This window comes from Anarrhichthys ocellatus, unplaced genomic scaffold (assembly GCF_004355925.1).
Source record: "Anarrhichthys ocellatus isolate YVR2014 unplaced genomic scaffold, GSC_Weel_1.0 scaffold19, whole genome shotgun sequence".
NCBI lineage: Eukaryota > Metazoa > Chordata > Actinopteri > Perciformes > Anarhichadidae > Anarrhichthys > Anarrhichthys ocellatus.
Window position 1 is genome coordinate 2,189,586 of NW_022280049.1, and position 14,707 is coordinate 2,204,292.

General features: G+C 44.3%; 1 protein-coding gene across 1 annotated transcript; it reads left to right on the top strand.

The window, feature by feature from the left end:
• Positions 1–4,901: 4,901 nt before the first annotated feature.
• kctd12b (potassium channel tetramerisation domain containing 12b) lies at positions 4,902–8,502 on the top strand. The gene has a single exon (XM_031858133.1). It carries the CDS (start codon positions 5,678–5,680, stop codon positions 6,527–6,529), a length of 852 nt encoding a protein of 283 aa, XP_031713993.1. The 5' UTR covers positions 4,902–5,677; the 3' UTR covers positions 6,530–8,502.
• The last annotated feature ends 6,205 nt before the right edge of the window (positions 8,503–14,707 follow it).

A 14,707-nucleotide genomic window follows, 5' to 3' on the forward strand; every position in this document is an offset into this window, starting at 1 on the left:
CCCCCCCCCCCCCCCCCCCCTCCCCCGCATTTCGTGTACCTTAGTCTATATTTTCTTTCAGTCTGATTGTGGATAAACTACTGGTGGGGAAGAACCAAAATAAACAATTATCTTTTTACGCTTTTTGTCCATTCTGTCCTGCAAACAGGAATCATCTTTATCTGACATCGTAAAGACACAGTCAGCAGTTTTGTCTCCGTTTAACACGGGTATAATGCACACACGCAATTTATGGTGGTTGGTTATAGCGAATCTGTATTTGGTTGACGCGTCATCGACCGTGGTTTCACATTTGTATCCCAGATTGTCTCTTAAATTCACCCGAGAGGAAGGGACGGAATCCATATTAGATTGTTCCAGACGTCCTTATTTCATTTAGTGGATTCATAGGCTGGATTCAAGGCGGACATCATGCAGGACTTTAGTTTTGACACATTTGAGTGACTTCCATGCTCCTTATTACACCAGTGAAATTGTCCAGGCAGATGAAAATGAAGCACCCACCACTCTCTCTCATCCTGTTTGGGAACTCGAAACGTGCTTTATCCACAACCTGCTTCTGCAAGTCTTGTTTATTTTGTAAAAGCTCTAATGAGTATTTTAGTCATAGCAGTCACGTCATCAGCTTTGAGCACAGCCCACACGTTTGTTGTGATTGTACAACTTTAGTCAACTATTGAGAAGTGATGAAATACGGCGGTAAGCCTCAGTAACTGTGGTTCCAGCGACCAACAAGCTGTTCGTTGGTTGGTAAACGGGATTTCAAAATGTCACTTTATCACCAGCTCCTCCTCCGATACATTTGTGCATAAATGTAGGATTTAGTGTGTGAGGAGGCTGAGCTGTACCGCTGAGTCTTCATACTATCCCAGTGGACAGTTTAGTCTTCCACTTCATTTTGCCAAAAACAGTGAGATTGATACAAAAATCTTAAATGCTCCAGATTTGAAAAACTAAAGCCCCTTTACACTTTGATTTTAACTCAATTTTTCCAATTACAATGATGCAATCCCGCAGCATTAAGAGCATCTCCAACCTAACAAGTAGATGCAACTCATACTGTACAAGCGGAGGTCTTTCAAGTGCCTCAAAGAGACTAGAGCCTCACTAGCTTTGCAAAAGCAACAGTGTGGGAGGAAACACGTCCGTAATCTCCAAACAGACAGACAAACTGTCACAGTTGCATCGCTCTCAGGCCTGCTCTGGATCTTACAAGCACACGAGTGAGTTTCAGCCTATTTCAGAAAGTCACCATACTAGTTCTGTCATAGCTCTGCTTATCAGTCTGGTTGTTGATGTCTACATCGCGTGTGGGAAACAGGACAACGTTTTTTGTCTATTTAATGAGAAAAATAATTGATAGAAAGGAAGTTTGAATCTGCAACCGACTGCTATCAAGTGTTCAGATGCAGGGTGATGGTAAGAACGGTTGTTCAGTGTCATGACAGTGAGCCAGGCAAAACAATACCAAGACCCTCAAACTGAAGCAGCTGAAAGCAATTCAGTCATTAATTAATTATCATTTACACCTGTGCTTTTCCTAATGTGAAATGACAAAATGTCTTTAGTGGAAAAAAAGCCTATTGTCAACAGAGCAGAGGTATTTGGAAAACATCATTGATGAAAAAAGTAACACCTACAAAGCACACATTTGTTTGATTTATAATGTTGACCCCTGACGGCGATCTGATCGGGATCCCAATGTTGTCCATTTAAATAACCGTGTAGTTTTGTGTTGTGATCAGGTTCAGTAATGTACTCACTTCAAATTCGGTCAACTAACTCCAGAACTGGTAACCGCAAAGAAAAAGATCAGTGAGAGAGATGGTGATGAACGTGGAGCCACATTTGTCAAAGTGGCCAACATGTTATGTTTTATACAGAGGACATGATTGGTTTCGGAGTGTCCTTGGAGAAGAAGGAAACAAACTGATTGAATGGTTTGGGTGTAACCATAGAAAGAGAGGAAAAGCACCGGCTGAGTCAGGAAGAAGGTGGAGTGAAGGGATTTTATTCAAAAGTTTGCAGCAGTAATACGAATGTGTGTGTGTGTGTGGGGGGGGGCCTTCCAGGTTGAATGTCCCCTTTAATATCAGTTGTGTTGTTCATCTGTCAGAGTGACTGCTGTCGACTCTAACTCAGCCTCGTGATTAAATAAACAACTGCATCTTTTGCCTCTACGCTGAGACTCCACGGGGGATTTGACTCTTTTCAACACACTAACACCCGAGCTGAGATGTGTTGCAGTCGAGTCTCGTTTTCACCTCCGTATCCCCCGTCTTGAAAGATGTACGATGCATCGCGCAGAGGGAAATGAGGCTGTGCAGATGGGTTCACACGGGCACCGCCAACACCTGACAGATACAACCGCCTGTTAATTTTTTTTTTGTTGATCCCACAGAATGTCTCATAAATCACTAACTGGTGCAGCTGTCAGCAGGAACCACAGAGATCAATATGCAGACATACCCATGAAAATCCTCCCCAAGTAGCTCTTCATTCGCACCGCACTTATCCAAGAATTCAGCGCGAGTGTGCCGGGTTTGTTTTTCTCTGAACACATGCGATTTAGCAACAGCAGTGGCTGGACTTCAGTACATTTTCCCATTTCCTGTCGGAGTATGCTGAACCACTATCTCTCTTCTCTGTCTATTCTGAATCAGTGGAGCATCACACACACACACACACACACACACACACACACACAGCCTTTGAAGGCCATCACTGTGATGAAAATTGAAAAAACGTGCAACCATAATCCAGCCGCTGCAGAAGGTCAAACTAATTTATTTGATGTAGTCATTTTGTCCATTTTTCTGAGGATCAATGAGCTATTGTCTGGATGTGATTATGATAAAACTGACAGTAGAAATCCAGGGTCACATGCTGATGTGCAGGGATTTTAGACTCAGAAAGTGAAAAGGTTCATGATTCCTACAACAATATTGAAGTAATTTAATCATTTTCAATCACTGGCTTGGGTTAATAGTTGACAATAATCTTTAGATACAGTTTTGCATCAGATCATATTTTTGGCTATTTTTGTTTTGCACCGTGCAGGATTCTGGCGTTACACAGCATATTTTTTACTGCATATTCCAGTGAAGAGAACTGCAACTGGAGCTTGAGACTATGTGTCATTGACTCATCTCATTGGCAGACAACACTGCCACATTACCTCCAGATCCTGCGGTGGCCCACGTAACCAGAGCGGTCTGAGCCAGATTGTTGACGACAAGGCTGTAAGTGCTGCAAGCCAGATGGAGACTGCGAGGTCTTCAGGGAAATCAGTGCCAGATCGCTTGGAGATGGGCAAAATTGGCCTATTAGTTAGAGAGAGGACTGTGTGGTGGACGACACATGACTGAAGAGAGAGAGAAGGGGGAGGCATACTAGAGCATAAATGGGAAGCAGCCTGTTGCAGGTCTCTCTGACTCATCAATGCTCTTTATTGGTGTGTTTGCACTTTTGACTATAGGATTTGTAATCTGATGTCCCTCAACCTGAGCCAGTAAGTGGACCTTGAGTTTTGATTGTTTGGTCTAAAGTTATTTCTTCAGTTTGACCGATGCACAGGTCAACTAAAAGTCATTTCTGTAAACTGATCACTTGTTGAAGATGTTCTCAGGGGTAGCCTATAGTAAAAAAAGAAAAAAATATTAGAATTACCCTTCAGCTCAATTTTCCTCCTTGAAAAAGATATCTAAGAATCTGAACATGCAAATATTGTTTATTTCCAAACTAACAAAACTGCTGAACACAAGATGTCCTCTTCGCTGAAGGTCTGCACATCACACTTGAATAAGTTGAATATAGGCCCTCTTCACAGCTGCCATTTTGACGTGTCATTGCAGAGTCAACAGGTGTAATTGATTATATTAATTATGTCCCTGTTAGGACCTGGTATTGTGCATGCTGGCACTCTGGAATGGGAGTGACCGACTACACAGAGTGGGACCATTAATTGTCACACCTGTGTTTACCCTACTATGACATGTCATATGGCAGCTGTGAAAAGGGCCTATTGGACCACAATTGGCCTCCAAACCAGTTGTATTGACACAAATCATACATCCACGTGTTTAACTCAGAGTTAAAGGCGAGCACAGATAAACGTCTTCCCTTCAGCAGATGAGTGTGAAAACAGGCCTTTGGCGTCAAACTCTGCACATGCATAATTCCACACAGTAAAGGTCAAATATCCAAGTGAAGTAGCACATTTTGAGTGTAGGGGGGACTTTAACTAGAATAATAAGAATAAGTTTGATGTAGAATAACAACAAACTCGCTGTATATCTGAGCAGAATCCATCGTTAATGTTCTGGAGGAGAAAAACAAACTCCACCTGAGCTTTCACTAGATGTCACTGTTATCCCATCCTTCGTTGAGACACAGACCACACTGATTTCTGAGTGTTGCCAAAAATAAATCCATCAAAATGAAATGCAAACCCATTTCTAAGTCAGCGGCTTGGTTTTAATGAGACTCACGCATAATAAGAATTGGGCAGTTTGATTATTTTGTTCTCAGTTCACTTGTTTATTCAGTCCAAGAAAAAAATCTAAATGGATGTTGGCACCACAGGTTTGGTTGCTGTTATCGTCCCATGTGTGGTAGGCTTATTTTTAGAATGTATGAATAAATAAATTACAGGACAACCTCGAAAGTGAGACTCCCTTTTAAATGGATTATATAGCCTCAAGCATTCATTTAAGAGACCACTATTTCAATCAAACTGTCGGGGAAATGGTCAGACTTTATTAGCCATGCACCCTTTACGCATATACAGTAAAGGACCTGGGCTGACCAATTTACACTGGTTTAGGAGCCCAGGATACTCTGACCTGGATCACAGCAGAGGGGCGTCACCGCACGTGGGCGTGGCTAACCGGAGCGAATAACGCTGTGTCCTCCGTTACGTTGCAGCAGAGTTGCCGTCTGACACGAGAGAGGAGCGGAGGGACTGAACAGCTGACCACCTCGCGCAAATTCGGAACTGCAAGTGATGGAAATCTCGGAGGTCGTTTTATTCACCTACCTCTTCACTCACTACTTCGGCACCATCCTCTTCATCTCGTGGCTTTACGTCAGCGGGACCCCCACTGACATCACCAACTATGGATTGCCTAATTGAAGTTGGGCCACCTGATCCTGTTTGCGCCAGGACAACCCAACGGAATTAGAGCAAGAGAGAAGTCGTTATGGTCAGTTGTGCAAATCGTTCATTTCCTGCTCAGAGAACTGGTGTCAAAAGCGGAATTTCAAAATCTCAGGAGATCCCATCTGTTTGCGCGTAAAGGACGTGGACATAACGGCTCCATTCAACGCTGCCCGAACTACTCTGCGCTATGTTTTAGTGATTATTGGAAAGAATCCGTAGTTTAGAATAGAGGGTGTTTTTGTGAGACGGTTTTGTTTCTGCCTGCTTTGAAGTGAGAGTGGCGGCCAGCTTTTATTGCGCGCATACCAATTGTGCGCTGCAGATTAGCCGCTCCGTTTCCACGGACGACCCACCGCAGCAGGACCTAAAATCATTGACAAGCAGCAAGCCTCACCAAACCACTGTGAAAAGGTTCCACTGAAAATCCTATTTGAACCCCTGTCATTTGAACTTTCATTACAACCGAGAGAGTTTTTAAAGCTGCAGTCAAGTGCGCCCGTGAGGCAGGAGTAAACCATGGCTTTACCAGATAGTTGCATATCTGGGGAGGAGGTACCCTTCCCAGAGATTATAGAGCTCAATGTTGGTGGCCAGGTGTACATAACCCGCTTTTCTACCCTCACAAGTGTGCCAGACTCCCTGCTATGGGAGATGTTCAGTAGAAAGTCAGCCAAAGGACTGGCCAGGGACACCAAGGGTCGCTTCTTTGTGGACCGTGATGGTTTCCTGTTCCGTTACATCCTGGACTACATGCGGGACCAGCAGCTGGTTCTCCCAGACCACTTCCCCGAGCGCGGGCGACTGCAAAGGGAGGCTGAGTTCTTCAACCTGCCAGAGCTTGTCAAGCTACTGGCGCCCAAAATGAGCAAGCAGAACTCCCTCGGCGAGGAGGGATGTCAGAGCGACCCAGAGGACTCCTCACCCGGGATTGACACGCCCCGTAACCTCGGCTCCCTGGGCGCTGCAGCCGCTGCCTGTGCCAGCCTGGTGCCCAGTGCCATGGACAGCAAGCGGTCTGGGTTCATCACCATTGGCTACCGAGGCTCATACACCCTGGGTCGTGACAGCCAAACCGATGCCAAATTCCGCCGTGTGGCACGGATCATGGTGTGTGGGAAGACCTCTCTGGCCAAAGAGGTGTTTGGGGAGACCCTGAACGAGAGCCGTGACCCAGACCGCCCCCCTGAGCGCTACACGTCCCGCTACTATCTCAAGTTCACCTTTCTGGAGCAGGCTTTTGACAAGCTGGCTGACGCAGGCTTCCACATGGTGGCCTGTAATTCCACAGGGACCTGCGCCTTTGCCCATGAGCAGACGGACGACAAGATCTGGACCAGCTACACTGAATATGTGTTCTACCGTGAGTGAGACTATCGGCTTTGTTCCCCTGGTCCCCCACCCTGTCTCCAAGTGCCCCCCTCCCCTCCTCCTCCAGCCTCCAGCCATCCTGTCTTCTCTCTGATGGCTCCTGCACCAGTAGATGTACCGTAGATGTTGTGCCCCTCCATCTCTCTCTGCAGCCTCTCCAGCTTTTATCCAATGAACAGTACCCAGCAGCTCTGACTCTTCATACCTTCTCTGCAGGTTCGAATCTGTAGCCCCTGCCCCCTCTCGACTCCAGATCCTTTCCCCCCCTCATCCTCAGGTCCAGCTTTTGCCCTTGCTTAAACCGCCGCTCCATCTAGTTGTAGTTCCCGGTCCTCGACCGCAGCAACCCCACAGCCTTTCCTGCAGAGACTGATACCTTCTATGTACTTTTCCCCTTTTGTACTCTATATATTGCATCTGCCTTGGTGAAGCACAATACTGTATCCAAGAGCTAATTTTGTTAAATAAGCACCCCGGTGTGTCTACATGACTATTAAAGCAGTCATGAGGGCATAAGTTAAAGGGCTTTATAGAGTGGCCGTGATGTTCAGTGCTATACTTTGCCTGCTCACCGGAGCAGATCGGACTCTCTCTCCTGCTCCTCTGAACTAAATGATCAAATAATTGGACATCTTATCAGCCTTGAGGGACGCGAGCAGCCCAAGCACAAGAAAGAAGTGTAACACAAAAATCTAATTTCCCTCAGTTTTTATTAAATGTGTCCACTACCATGCGGTTGTGAACGTGTGCCATACAGTAGTTTCTACAGTACAGTAGTAATCTGTTCAGCTGTTGTTGTGAGTGAATGAGGTTTATGATAACACAGCCACATGGACAGGGAGAGAAATGCATTGAGCTTTTTTTTGTTGAACGAGATAAGTAGATTGTAGGTGTGTGGAGTTTTCCTTTTCAAAAATACACTGATTGTGGGGCAGATGAACAAGCCGCAGGCTTTGATACACAACCATGGAATCTCAAATGTCACAAGATGTCGCGGATAAAAAGAAAGAAAGAGAGAAAAAAAAAAGAGGTTGCTGGATGAGGTGTGTGTGTGTGTGTATTGATTGTGCAATAGCGCTTTCAGTATTTTAATAACTCTCGATGGGAGGGCCAGGCAGATGTTGTTACATCACTCACAGCCCACTGCTCTATTTCTTTCGCTCATTGTGCTTCTTTGACATTTCTTTGCTCAATTAAATATTTAAGAGCATTTTCATAGCGAAGAGCTTCTCGAGACAGGCTTACACCATGACTACATGTTGTTTCCCCTCGTCCAAAAAAAATGTGGTAGTCACCTTAGCGGATCACGTTTTGAGTGTTCTGTAAACAATAATGTTATTCTTAATACTCAGTTCGGTATTAGTTTAAGCTGTTGCATATTTGATGATAGTGAATACCCACAAGAAAGGGTAGGATTACGCTGTAGCCAGCCATGCCCAATGTTTCTTTACTACTGTAGCAAGGGCACTGTGAGGGCAGTTTATGGTAAGCAGGTATGACTTCAGTTTTAAAGGAGCGAGTTATGATAGACGGTCGTTTCCAGATACAGCCTCAGAACAGGCCTGCACATCATATAGCCTACCTCAGACTAAAATACAAACTGAAGGCACATAAGATCCAGCTGAGGACGTGAAATTGCAGACAGTCAGTGAAATATCCCAAACGTAGACGCTGTAACAAGATTATGAAGAAGAGGTGGAATTAGAGAAACAGCCGTCGAGGCAGCATTGTGCAGGGTTTCTCCTAAACTGTCAGGTTGTTGTCCTGGCAGGATGTCTGACAGTGACGATAAATGTATTCTAAAATGTCTTGAAACGGCAATGTTGTGTTTCAGTGTGATGAAGTGCTGTTGACATCTGAGTCAATATGTTAGACCTGCTGCAGTGTGTCGCTGCAGCCGTAGACCACTGAAATTAAAAGTGTTCAGCGAAAAAGCAAAATTGATTTGTCAAATAAAAGATGTTTTCTTTCTATTCGGGTTGTATTTTCCATTCATGACTAAATGTTTTCTCTCAGTATTGAATGACATTTCGTACAAACCAAGGAAGAAAGTGGCACATGTCTTCATCATGCTGCAGTTTACATTTTCAATCAGCAACAATACAACTCAATCACAAGTAAACCAATTTCAATTTAAATCTCACCATTCCCTATTCAAGGGAATGTCCTTGGACACAAACTCTGCTTATATTAAATGTTCAACACTCACCCTCAGGCACCATCTCTCTCTCTCCCTCTCCCTCCCATCTGCTTTCCCACTTCTACATTTTGTTCCTCTTTTTTCCCCCCTCAGCCTAGTCTTATATTTTTCCAGAAGTTGACCAGAAAGACAGAGCTAGAATATAAATGAGGACATGCATATGATAGCAGCTTATTTTTAAAGCAGCTTACAAAACACTTATTGTGTTGCCAGTAATTGACCCAATTACTATATACAGTAAAACAAATCTTGTGAAATACAGTAGTTGTCAAGGCTTCGTAAAATGTGCTTGGTTTATGTCTGTTGCCATTGATTAAAAACTGCATTTTTATCAACAGACACAAAGGTGGGCGTCATTTTCACTTGAACAACAACCAGGGTTATGTTTATGTAGGTGAGGCATTCTTATGAAAGTTTTCTACCAAGGGATTATCACATGCTAATTAGCTTAGTATGAGACCTCTAAACCTGATCTCAGTCTGCCCTAGATAAAAGCAGAGCAGATAAGCTTCACAAAAACAGTTGAAAGATTTATGTGGCTTCCCTCCTGGAAAAACAGATGATTTTTTTGTTGCGGTCTGGAATGCATGACGAATCCTCGGAGACAATCCCGCGGGTGCAGTGTCTCTTCAATCCAAACAAACACGGTCACAGACAAAGTTCCTCAGTCACTGTCCTCCCAGCACACCGATGCAACTCGGGAGCACAAAGGTCAGTCATTAGCACGAGCACGGAGAGACACGCCTCATGTGTGAAATTTCAGCCATCGGTGTCCTAAACCGCTCTCACTCTTTACCTCCATGAGTCGCCGGAAGACTCGACATTCACAGTAGATGTGTGACAAACGGCAGCGAGCTCCACGGGCCTGTGATGAAATGCTGCTGCGGTTTTTTCCTTTTTCTTTTCTCATTTTTTTTTATAGCTCTGTTGTGAAACTTGTGGCTGAAAAGTGTTGCCCGCTTCGTGTGCCAAACAAGAAGCAGGTTCTAGTTGTGTCACCAGTGGTGTCCCTGTTCCATCCAGAGTCTTACAATAAAGATATTTTACCATGACATTTTGCTCCTCTTATCTTTTGGAGAAAAAAAATCCAAATAGCAGATTGCATTACTTGCTCAGCACACAGCACACAACCAACTTAATTGAATCCGTTCTTTCGTTTTATTTATACTTTTGTGTTCCTACCACAAGGTTTGAAGTTAATATTTCTCAGTGAGCTTGTGCAATACATTATTAAACTCTTGCCATGAAAGTGCAAGGCAAAAAAGAAATGCGCCCTGAGAGTACAAGGCTATTCTCTCTACCTTGAGGCAGTGATTTGACCCATGTCGTGTTCCTGTGGTGCTATTGTCACTCTACACGGCACGCCTTGGCTCGGTCTGCTTTTCTTCTCTTGGAATGATCCTCTTGCCACATAGCCAGCTGGGTCATCACTTCGCCTTCTTTGGAAAAAGAAAAGAGGGGAGCAGAGGAGAACGGATGTACGTCAAAGGAATAATGGGATCGGAAAAATGGGGCAAGGAAGCAGAGAGACAGTGAGACAGATAACAAGGTAGAAGTTAGATGAGAGTTGGGGAGTATTTAACCGGGAAGGATTTGGTGTTCCCACCTTATCTGTCTTCCTGAGCAGCATGACACGTCCTGTTATTCAGAGAGGTACTGGACCATCCTGACAAACAAAGCCTTCACTGGGCCGTGCTGTAATGTGTTCCTCTGTGGCCGGTGTGCTCTGTCAACACTCACGGAGAGATTTAGTGAAACCAGACAGATACAGATCCATAGGATTACTCAGTGTGTTTGGGATTAATACTGAGTATAATTACATCAAAAGAAAAGTGGGGAAATTTATATTTTCCAACAGAAAAAAAAAATGCATCCTCATATTATTTAGGTGAATCACGAGTTGTGCCTTTAAATTGACTAAAAACAGCCCAGGTTCCCGGACTGGATCCTCTTTTAAGAATAAATAGTATGAGTTAGAGTGACAGCACAGAGCGCCACAATGAGTCATTTTCTTAACATCTTAGACTGGGTGTACTATCAAATGCTGCTGTTTCTGTTCATTCAGCTGCAACCATCTGTGGCTCTGCGCTTGTCTGTGTCTTCTCTGGCCCGATTCCTTGTTGACTTTCGGATCCGTGAGTTAGTATATTTTGGCTCTGGCTTTTCTCTTTGTGCTGGTGTTTGTGCTTACGTGGATTTTTGGCTTGGGTGAGTGTTGTGAGCGTTGGGTTGGTCAGAGTTGGGTTGGTATAGGGGGCAAGCGGGGGCAATGAACTAGGTGCACTCTCTGTCTCGCAAATATGCTGAGCAGGCAGCAGGCCTCTCTAAACACAGACATACACACGCACAGAGGGAGGGAAGTTGCTAGGAGATGTGCACCAGCCCTCCTGCGCGAGGCTAATGACTCGGAGCTGTGAGGTTTTAGATCTAATTGGCTGCCTTCTTTTCACTCTTCTTTGTGATCAGTTAAAATGGCATTAGCAGGCAAACAAGTCTTTTGCATCCCTCACGCTCTCTCGACAGCAATAAACAGGAGAAGTCCACGCTTGTGTGGAAAAGCATCATTGCTGCTAATTACCTGGGAGTAGCATCGGCCAATAAGAGCATGTAATGGCTAACTGGAGAGAGCATGCAGCAGCCTCAGGGCCTCAGCTTTCTCCATCACTATGTGACATAATGTGTGTGTGTGTGTGTGCATGTTACGTGCGAAAGTAAGCAGAGAGCTTTGCATGCTTTTTGTTCATTTACATGTACACAAATCGAGCACTACTGTGTTTGTATTTGTCCTTGACAACAACACGGTTCACCCACGATGCCATGTAAGCCCACATGCACAGAGTACAGTAGAGCTGGCTCAGGGCATCTTTATCTCATTGTGTGTTGGGTTATTTATAGTGAGCCAGCCATGGAGTCAGATGTGTACCGTCACTGCACCGCTCTATCCTCCAGCACGGGCACACATGCTGCGCCACCCCTCCTCATCCACCTCTTCACACGTCTCCTGCGTGAGAAGCTATCACTAAACATATTGGCCCACAAACTCCATCATGCAAGATCAGGGGGTGGCCATACCCAAGGGGGGAGACGGAGCTGCGAGCGTACAAGGGACACGACCTAGCAGCAGAAAAGGAGCAGATCAGGTTACTAGTAATTTACAGTATTGTGTCTCTGCATCTGTAACTCTATCTGTCTCTCTCCATGTAGCCTCTTTATTATTCTCTTTGACCTTACAATCTTTTCTTTTCTCTTTTAAGCTCCAAGACACAGAAAGAATAAGTGACAGAGGAAAGCATGAGGGATGTGTGGAAATACAAAGTAGCAGCAGGATGGGAATGAGGGAGCATGAAATTAGTTGAAGTGGCAGAGTTCCTCAGACAGTACCATAGAGACCGTATATTTGGGAGGAAGAGCTAAAAGAGAGAGTCAGGAGCAGTTTAAAGGGAAAAGAGGGTAAGAGGAGAGAGAAAAAGAGAAATGCCAAATTGGGCAAAGTGAGGTGGAAGTTGTGGCAATAACTGACTTATGAAACAGACAGTTGAACTTCCTGAGCTAAACTCATAGAAATAAAAGTGCTTACTACCATAAAGGGTTCTTCTGCTTGTCCCCAAATTAACCCTTTTTGGTTCCCAATAGAGCCCATTGTAAAGGTTCCGCAATCCTTCTAAGGTTCCACAACTTTTCCACCCTCTAAGGGTGCTGTCAAGAACCTACTGAAGGCGTTCTACAAAGAACCCTTTTATATTCCAAGGGTTTCATTTAAAATCCATCCACGGGGTTCTACCGAGAACCGCTTTATTCACCAGGGGATTCATCTAGGTCGGGGTGCCCTAAAGCCACAGCCTCCATGTGAAGCGACCATAGACTGTATCTAATAATTTGGTGGGAAGGCTGAGGATAGAACCTCTAGAGTGGAACCATTACACCTTAGAAGGATTGCGCAATCTTGTTTTTTTTGCAGAAGTGACACAAGAGGGTGAAGCTAAACACAGCCAAACGCCATCAAGACATTTTTAGGCAACTAAAATGTTACAATTAACTGAAAACACACTGTGAAAGGGTTAAAGTTATAAGACGAAAACACGAACAACTACCACACCAGACAACCTCATGGTAGCGACCTGTCAATCACAAGGTAGCCACGCCCTAAAGCATAACCTGCTTTATCGTCTATTAGACTCTAAATGGCATATTTTACTAAATGAACATCATGCTGTGTTGAAGAAGACTTGAAACTAGAGATTGAAACCATAAACTTATGTTTACTGAGGTAATACATCACGTGAGAAGTAGAATCATTTTCTCATAGACATCAATACAATCAGCCATCTTTTTTTGCAGCCAGAGGAGGCTATTAGAAATAAAGCAAGGTTTAAGGCCCCTCGGCTTAACTTTGCAGGCCTGGAGGTTGCTGCCTGGAAGCGACACATCCGTAAAAGTCAAAAAGCTCAGTGTAAAGTAGAGATGCACTGATGAGGTCCTGCTAAAACAGATTGTGATGCAAATTATATGTTGTAAGGGGAATGTAAATTATGAATTACTTGTTTTATGCTGTTGTTGAAGGGTCGCTATTTTACCCCCTCTAACAGTTTTTACTAATATATTTTGATGTTGTTTTAATCTATTTAAACAGATCCTATGTTTTGGTAATAAGTGTTAGTTCACCAGGATTTGTGCCCTGTATGTTCATATGTATAAATATATTTAGCCTTAGATCTTGGCGCTTTTATGTATTTGTGCCCACGGCCTATTGTCTCATTATCCGTTTATAGCTTACGCTAACGTTTCTTTCTTTTGCAAATGAGACAAATTACTCCAATCTAATGAGTTTTAATTGCATGCCATCAGTCACTGACAGAGGGACAAAATATGCTGAAGCGCTTTTAAATATAATTTTGGAATGGAAGGTTTGGCGTCTACTAGTTACAACAAATCAACAAAGCCTTCCACTTCATGTATTTAATGATAGAGTTGCTTATGACAGGTACATACATCAGTGTGATGAAAACAATGTGACAGAGCCGTGAGCAGTCACTACGTCTCTGTTGATCGAATCTGTCTTGCTTTCAGCAGTGAGTTGTCAATGTGTCTGTCAACTCTGTTTACAGGACAGCATTCACCTCGGCCATCTGGAGACTTGGGCTCTAATCTACCCCTCTAATTATCAGTAATCTGGACAGGCAGGTTTGTCCTTGGTGCTGCAGTCCTGAGCAGGGTTGGACTCATGGCTGAAACCCTGCAGGAGAGGAGAAGCAGGTGGCAGTGGGGGCTGCAGGCTCTGCAGGGGCTGAGGGGTGCCAGGATGGGCTTTAGGGTGCTTAGTGAGGCTGGTAATGTGCTGTGGTTGAAGCTCAGGGTGTTTAAAGCAGGGGAAGTGGAGCAGGCGAATCAGCAGGGCAAGTAGATTGTAGATTTGTGCAAGTCTGCAAAAATAAAAATCATATAATGGCGTTTTCCACACCCAAAATAATTGAAAACCGTGTTTGCTGGTTAGTTATTGATGACTTGGTTTCTTCTTTCCTCTAACCTCTACTCCCTTTGTTGCTTGTCACACTGTGCAGCAGCTTCCCTCCGGTCTCCAGCTGTTTATGCCACACATTTCCTCTACATTATGTAGATTGACAGATATGTAATTGCTCAGAGACTTGTGTGCACGCTCCAGTGATTTTCACTGTGCTTCTGCTTTTAGTCAGAAGAATGTAGTGTTGTTCCCATTTCTGATTACACCCCTGTTTGCTTTGATGGCAGAAGACAATGACTGAGAAGGTGGTGAGACCCACTCTGTCATTAGGCGCTGTTTCACAAAGCAGATGTTGGATATCTGAGCTGAATACTAGGTCATTAGATATACAACATGCAGTTATTGCAGAAACTATGTAGCGTGGGCTCCCTCTGGAACAGCAGGATAGAGCCATATGTACAAATGCACACTCGGGCTCTTCTCAGTCTGAGAGACATTACTAAGCATTCGTGCAGCTCTG